This window comes from Cantharellus anzutake, assembly GCF_015039405.1.
Source record: "Cantharellus anzutake strain C23 chromosome Unknown EI90scaffold_5, whole genome shotgun sequence".
NCBI lineage: Eukaryota > Fungi > Basidiomycota > Agaricomycetes > Cantharellales > Hydnaceae > Cantharellus > Cantharellus anzutake.
In genome coordinates this window covers 1,364,742-1,372,963 of record NW_024066955.1, presented here as the reverse complement: position 1 = coordinate 1,372,963, position 8,222 = coordinate 1,364,742, and the positions used below count along the sequence as shown (strand labels likewise).

General features: G+C 50.5%; 1 protein-coding gene across 1 annotated transcript; it reads right to left on the bottom strand.

The window, feature by feature from the left end:
• Nucleotides 1-7,084: 7,084 nt before the first annotated feature.
• EI90DRAFT_2098086 (uncharacterized protein) lies at nt 7,085-7,825 on the bottom strand. Its single transcript, XM_039052578.1, has one exon. The coding sequence runs from the start codon at nt 7,738-7,740 to the stop codon at nt 7,267-7,269; it is 474 nt and encodes a 157-aa protein (XP_038922039.1). The 5' UTR covers nt 7,741-7,825; the 3' UTR covers nt 7,085-7,266.
• Between the last annotated feature and the right edge of the window lie 397 nt (nt 7,826-8,222).

The window sequence follows — 8,222 nt, the reverse complement described above, 5'->3', positions numbered from 1 at the left end:
CGGGAGCCAATCTGCCCAGTCGTCTTGGCAGTGGTTGACAAATACCCGGAGATAGGCTTCGATCTCCTGGTTGACCCGCTCCGTCTGTCCGTCTGTCTGGGGGTGGTAGGGTGTGGAAGGGGTTAGCTTGACTCCCAGGAGATCTGCGAGTTCTTTCAAGAAGCACGAGACGAAGGCGCTTCCCCTGTCACTGAGGATCTCCTCAGGGAGCCTGTGGTGTCTCCAGATGTGCTCCAGGAAGAGCTGGGCGATCCCAGCCAAATCTACGGACGTCACAGTGGGGACCATGTGGATACGTTTTGACAGATGGTCCACTACGACCAGGATGGCGTTGTAGCCTTTCAAGTCTGGGAGCTCTCCCACCATGTCCACTGAGATCACCTGCCAGTGATGGGTGGGGACTTTGTTTGGGGTGAGCTTTCCAACCTTCCATGTGGGGAAGGATTTGACGTGGTTACAGGTGTCACATCCACGTTGTAACGGGTCTATCGCCTAGACTCGAGACAGAGAGAAGGGGGAGGGTGGTAGTGTGCGTGGGTGTGGTTCGTTGGGCCGGGTTTTGGTCCGTGGGTGCTACTGAGTCTGCAAAAACCTCAAACAAACACTCACCTACGTCTCTCTTGGACGTCAAGGCTGAGTATTATGATGTGAGGGGTCTTAGACGTGAGCAACTAGCTCAGAGGGGGCGTTAGGGTCGTGGATGGCGTCTTTGCCACTTGGATGCAACTTCTGCTTGTCCCTTCACAGGTCTATTCAATACTAACTTGTTATGTACAAGCTGTTATCTAGTTTATATATGTTGGAAATGGAATGAATGGACTGGGGGAATGTAAACGGGCCGTTAGGCAACCGTAAATGATGAATATCCAATTGGGAACAAAGAAACAATAAGAGAAATATGAATGAATGGGGAAAATGTGACAACGGGTCCGAAATGGGAATTGTGAAAATTAACTCCGCAACAGTTCGCCACAGCGCCCGCCTATCCTCCCGTCAGCAACCTCCTCGTCTCCAGCTTTCCAACGAGCCCTTATTCATCCCAATTCGTGCAGTGGTTCTTGAGATGTGGAGAGGGGGTGAAATTGGCGGCGTGGTTGGGTGTGGGAATTTTGCTTGGGGTTGTCGGGAATGATGGGGAAAATAAGGAAAAATAAGGAATGGGTGTATGGAGTGTTGGATAGTGATAGAATGAGCATAGGGAGCGTCAGCGGGTATGTAGTGGGTGTTTGTGGCCAAATTCCGCAGAATCCGACTTTTTGCGGTACACGGAGTTGTCCCCACAACAACGTATGTACTGCCCAACATACTCTGCCATCTGAGGCCACCAGTAGTCACGGGAGATGAGTTCCAGGGTTTTCCATTGTCCCAGGTGCCCCGTCACCCACGTGTCATGGTGCAGCCATACCAGATCATGGCGGAGTTGCGGATCTTTCGGAATGTACACCCTTCCCTGGTAGAGGACCAACTCTCCTTGTCTCTCCCACTTGTCTGACCTCAGTGTCCCCTCTCCTAGTTGTCAGGGATGCGTCTGGGGTCGAGGGGGTCCAGGTATAGCGCCCGGCACTGAGGACCTCATGGGGGGTAGATTGGGCGTGCGTACTGGCAGGCCTGATATGGGACAGCTGTCCCTGGCCACTCAGACTGAAGTGGAAAAGGTGAATTGTTATTGAAAGGGAAAACTACACTAACTTACCTGAAGTGGAAAAGGTGAGAAGAAGGTTACTTCTTCGGTTCCCACTTCAGGTACATTTATGTACATGTGGCTTGAGTCACATGACGGATGCCACATCATCCTCGGAGACAACTGCAGCCATCCAGGTGTCCCCACAGGGGATCCCAAGGGCATCTGGTGCAGGTGTGTGTGCTGGGCACAGCAGGGAGCCATCTGGGGAGTCTGGGTCAGGCAGGTCAATAGTACATTGATGCAAAGGAAAGTGGTCCATGTAAATAGAAAGAATAAACAGGAGGGGAATGATGGGAAGAATGAAATAAAGAAAAGAGAAGGGAGAGAGAAGAAAGAAAGAAAGAGGAGGGAAGGAGGGAGGGGAAGGATGGGCAGCAGGGCAGCAGGTGAGGTGTGGCTGGGTGGACCCGGGTGGGCCCAGGTCAGGTGGGTGTGCCCTGACACTAGTTCTCTCATGGCCTTCACCACCCGCTCATCATGATCCTTCACTTCTCGTATCCTCTTCAGAATATCCACCTCCTCACCCTCTACTGAGACTGCCTCTGTTGCATGGGCCTCAAACCAGGCTGGTTGGAGGAGTGTCAGCCCCTCATTGTCATCTCTTCCCTTCGGGTGTGTCAGGGCACACCCACCTGACCCGGCCCCACCTGACCCGGTGCCCCACCATCTGCTCCTCCCAACCTCCCCCCTCTTCCCCATTTACTCTTCTCTCTTCTCTTCTCTTTCTTCTCTTCTCTCTCTTATCTTCTCTTCTCTCTCTTATCTTCTCTTTCCTCTTTATTCTTTTCTTATCACACAGACAACTTCCTTTGTATCAATGTACCATTGACCCAGCTGCAGTGCAACGTGCCCGGACCTGGACACACCGGATGACCTCCCGCATACCGGACACTCCTGGGACCTCTTGCAGAGGTACCTGGTGTCAGGGTTCAGCACCCTGCCTTAGGGTGCCCCGGACTCCCCACCTACTCTACCCCCTTTTATTCTTTGACTGTTGCCTTGTTGTTGCCTTTGTGTGTTGTGTACATGTGCGCATGGGATAGCGCGGGAACTTTCTGAGCGAGCAGCTCGCCCAGAATGTTCCCACGGGTCACAGCCACAATTCTGGGCGAGCAACTCGCCCAGAACGTTCCCACGCTTGGCACTGCCACCTGGATGTTCCCTCCGGGTCACACTACACAACTCTAAGAGCTGTATAGTTGTGGGCATGTGACCCATTCCTTTATATAGCAACCATGCGGGGAGATGAGACCTTTACCCTTCTTCTCATCTCATGCCCCGCATAGGCAAGTGTATATATTCTCTTTCCTTTTACTATACATCTCATGCCCCACATAGTGTGAGGACAGGCCAGATGGGGGTTGAGGTCAGGGAGCCTCCGAGTCCAAGGCCGGGCCCTGACACCTGGATGGATGTGGCTGTGTGCGTAGATGACGTGGCGCTTCCCATGTGGCCTTAACCACATGTATATAAACACAGCCTAAGTGGGAACTGAGAAGCAACCTTCTTCTCACACTTCCCACTTTAGCCTGAGTGGCCAGGGACCCTTGTCTGCTTCGGGCCTGCTGTTACGCATGCCTGCATCACACCCTACCGGGCCCTCAGCCCCAGGCGATATACCCGGGTGCTCTCAACCCTGGGCCAGTCCCTGACAGGGTGGTCAGGACGATGAGAGAGCGCATCCGGTTTCCCCATGAGCTTCCCTGGGCGATGGACGAGGGTGAAGTAGAAGTGGGAGAGGAAGAGGGACCACCATGCTTGATGTCGGTTAAGTCTCTGGGCCATGCGGAAGTACCCCAGGTTGCGGTGGTCAGTGTAGACTTCAACCTTCTCCTCAGCACCCTCTAGGAAGTGCTGCCATTCTTCGAGGGCCCGGATGATCACAAGCATTTCCTTGTCGTACACCTTGTAGTTCCGCTCTATGTCCGTAAAGCTCTTGGACATAAAGGCTACTGGGTGGAACTCTCCATCCAACTGGAGCTGGGAGAGGACCGCACTGGTTGTGAAGTTGGAGGCATCACATTCGAGCCTGAGATGGCCTGAATCTGTGGGGAAGGAGAGGATGGGGGCAGAGGTGACGGCTTCTTTAAGGGCGTGGAAGGCACTGTCTTCGTCCAGCCCCCAACTCCAGGCCTTGGTCTTCCAGGTCAGCGTGTGGAGGGGTTGTGCTTTTTCGGAGAAATCTCTGATGAATCAATGGTAGAAGTTCATGAACCCTAGAAAGGATTGTACCTCTTTCACCTTGGTTGGGGTCGGCCAGTCAAGAACTCCATGGACCTTCACCGGGTCCATTGCAACACTGCCCTCAGAAATGATGAGACTGAGGTACTCGATCTGGGTCGAACTTGCACTTCTCCGGCTTCAGGAAGAGCTTCCTCCTCCGCAGTGTCTCCAGGACCTCTCGGACAACCTTCCGGTGTTCCCCTAGGGTGGAAGTGAAGATGAGTATGTTGTCCATATAGCAGATGACAACCTCCTGGTCGATGAAGTCCCAGAGGATGTCGTTCATCATTGTCTGGAAGGTTGCTGTCAGGGCACGGCCTAACCGGCTACCCTGACTCCCTATGCCGGAAGGGAGTTGCTGTAAGACGATCCGGAGTGATCCGAAGAATGCAGGTAATCTCGCTTAGCTCCCACTTCTATCTTCCATCCACATGTCACCCCTTTCCCACACCTCGCTTACGATTATCCAAATGAATAGCTATCTTTTCATGTCATCATTCTATCGGTTATCTCTTATCTCGTTGTAGCTGCACTCTAGTGGGTAGCGGTACCCATGTATATAACTCCTATCTCTGCTGAGGGTGGCACCTCAGCATTAACAACGACTAGGATTCTCAGGAACACCTCCATCGTCATGAACTGACATGCAGTCCCTGACATGTCCCCAAATAGTAAGCAACCTTTCAGAATTATAGTGAAGTAAGGTTAATCCCTTATGTCATCACCCAACCTCCGACCTACTCTGCCACCATTCTGGTTCACTTCTGGTTCATCCTCCCCCTCACCTCTGCCATATCCTCCAGTATACTTCCGGTCCACCTCCACCTCCGATCTCCGGTACCTTCTCCAGTACCCCATATCCTCATCATAGAAGACTATTAATATTTCTATCTACCCAACATTACTATGGACCTCCTAGGACCTCCACCAACCCCACAAAGGTTTTCCCATTACCCAATAGCTGTTGCTAATTCCACCCTTCACTTACCCACTCCACAGTGCTCAATAAGGTGATTCTCTCACGAGCTCGCCAACCCGGCAAGTGGGTAAGTCCTTCTTGGGTTTTCCCTTTCTTCTCTTATTATGTATATAGGCCATGTACCATAGTTGATGGCACTTTAGTGCAAAATTGACAACTAGATCCCCCCAGAGTTTGCACCCCCATTCTGAAGTTAAGGACCCAACAGCAAGCGTAATCGAATGTTGGCACAGCACTCCCCTCTGAGTCACTGAGGCCATGGTCCCTCCACTCGTCCTCTACCTCTGGCCTCCCTTCAGGGGAAAGGTCCAGACATGCTCGTTCCCTCTTGCCATGTTCTGACACCTTACACTTCTGCACAGGGGCCATGGCAATACTGTACTCACACAACCAACTACTGGTCGCGCATCACAGTGGCCTCCTGGTCTGGTTGAAATTCAGGGTCTGTCACATGTCACAGGCAGTCAGTGGTTGGGTGTCCGGCTGTCATGCCAGTTCTGCTGAGTCAAGGTGGCTATGCAAAGTAATTCAAATTTTCCATTTCGGGAATGGATTTACATTCAAAAATGGAAAACTTCCCCTGCCAGTTGGGTGTCACACATCACAACTAGTTGCCAGTTGGCAGTTTATGTGACTAGTCATGTGCCTGGCTCAGCCGGTAGTTGGTCATGTGAGTACAGTATATTCTCAACTAACCTGATGATACAGGAATAAACTAGCTACTGAACAGAATTCCCAGGGGTGAACAGTCTTTGAGTATTAAAGAAACAGGAAAAAGAGACCTGTTTCTTCAACCTGAACGAAGCCTAAGTTTCACTTCCTTCATTGCTTCCTTCCAATAATCACCCTCAAGCTCAAGCTCATCACTACTGTTGGCTGATGCCACAGGGCTGCTTGTCTGGCTTTCAGATATATGTTTTAGTTTGTCCAGCATCTTCCAAATTGCCAGTGACAGTTGTTTTTGAAGCTTATCCTCAAGGGAGCAAGCAACTTCATAAGATATTCCGATACTGGGAAGTGCCCATGGGAATATCCGACCATGCGAGCCTGGGAGGCTGAACTGGATATCTGTTGAGTTCAGGAGGGTTGCAAGCATGTTGCAGCACCAGCAACATTTTTTAGCCACTCCAATTGTCCTTGGCTTATTGGAAGTGCTCTTCAAAAGAAAGATTAGCGGCATGCCACTACCAAAGGTGCAGGGCACCGACAACTTACATGAAATATGTCCGGAAGTTGGGTATTCTGTGTGTTATTAGCTTGGCCATTGTACTGTACAATGGCACCCATCAGAGATGCCTCGCAGTGGACTGTGCCATGAAACTCCCCGGACTTTCGAAGCTTCTCAACACATTCCTCGTACACTGAATGCACCCTCAGGTCGCGGCCTTCGGATTGATCCTCCCAGTCTTTAAGGGATTTGTTGAATATATCCTTGAAGGTTGTTAGTGCATTTGCCATTTCTTTCGGATCGACAGGAGGAGCGGTGATCGCGAGATGGAGACGAAGCCTCAGGGTATGTCGAAGACGTGAACTGGAAAATAAGAATTCTGTTGCCGTGATCCATGCGACGGCGTTACCAAGGTATCGCATGGTAAGAGCGACCGAGTCTTCTTCTGTCTCAGCGGTGAGCTCTAAATTGTCGCCATGTGTGTCATCGAAAGTCTGGCTTTGGGGATCGGCGGAGTCTTCAGTATTGGAGCGAGTGATGAAGAGGTTGAGCTTTTAGATCGTTGGGACAACGGAGACACTAAAAATATTGTACCTCGCCGACGATTTAACACCAGGATAGCCTTGACAGACTCCAGTTCAAGCAGATATTTGAACCCCTCTGATTCGACCAATGTTTGGAGCAATTTTAGAACTGTCGCGCCCACGGTGGTGTTGCCTGCCACTTTCTTGTCTTCCAGCTTGAAACAATCCTTGCACAATGATAGGCACGATAGAAATGTTTCCATCCAAGCTGGAGCTATGTCCTTCGTCCATGGTGCGAAATATTTCCCGTTGGACTGTCGACATTGGATACCCATCGTCTGGAATAGGTCAATAAGGCGTTGTGGTAGTTCACACTCGGTCTTCACAAAATGGTCCCCGTCGCTAGGCTTCCATCCTTGGAGAATCTTATCTAATGTCGTATCTTGAAAGATGAACTTGTCAGATCGGAGTCGATGGGAGATGATCGGTGCGCATCGCCAAACGATGAATGTAGTGATACGTCGAACGGCAAGGGCTTGTTCGAGTCCACTTCGCCGTACGGTGCGGATATTGTTAAATAAAGACATGACGTCTGCTGCATGCTGACTCAGAGTGATATCCTCTGGGGGGCGGTCGCTAAAGGCAATGGTAATGATGAATCAGGGCGACGTGTAGAAAGGGGAGCTGATCACCTGCTCAAGAGTTCATCGCGTTGGACGTCGTCTAGATCATTAGATTCAATCTCAGTCACAGTGACACCAAATCCATTAGGGTCATCATCTGATGTGGGATTTTGGGTGACAACAAAATCGTTTGAGAGCCCACTCTCAGGGGTATCTGGATATCCGTTGTCATCTCTATCAATCGTCGCAAGGATATTCACGGAATCCACCGTCGTTCGCGTGGCGACTGCAATCGGTCGAATGTTCGGCCCCATCCTGCCTCTCTTCTTGTCCGCACCACGGGTGAGAAGCGTGGCAATATGCATCGCAACTTTGAACTCGATTGACGAGGGACCTTTGGTAGGAGAGCCAGCTTGAGGATCAAGAATTGACAGGATCGTGGTAAGGGCACGGATTCTCAGGTCAATGGCGTGGATGTCGTGGAAGGGCGTGGTAACTTGGTCGCTTGCGCTTTGCGCTTGGCGAGCTATCCAACTCATGCTAGAAGTGGTAGACGAGACGGTGTATGGTTTCGTGGGGGACAGCCAACCGAAGAGAGTGGAAACAAGACACAATAAATTCGGCCAACTCCGCCAAACAGCACGTCCCGCAAAAAAGATCATGTGCCGAAAGCAAGAAAATTTCTTTGAACTAGAGGGCATGCTTTGCATCGCTGTAACCTGCGCAGCATTCATAGATGACCCAAAGGTTTTTTTTCACATTCAGTCCTGGTGATTTCAAGTTGGCAGATGAAGGCACTTGTGTCTAACAATATTCAATTGTTGTGTCAGTGTTGTTTAATCGAAAGCATTAATAATGTTTAATCTTAATCGACTTTAATCGTGAGTTTAAAACTAGTTTGAGCATAAGTCAACAATGAGTTGGCGAATTATCTGATTGTACGCGATGACTTGAGAGTGGAGCAGTTATGGAATGAGCCACCGAAAAATAATATACTGTGGTATAACGACCATAGGTTCAT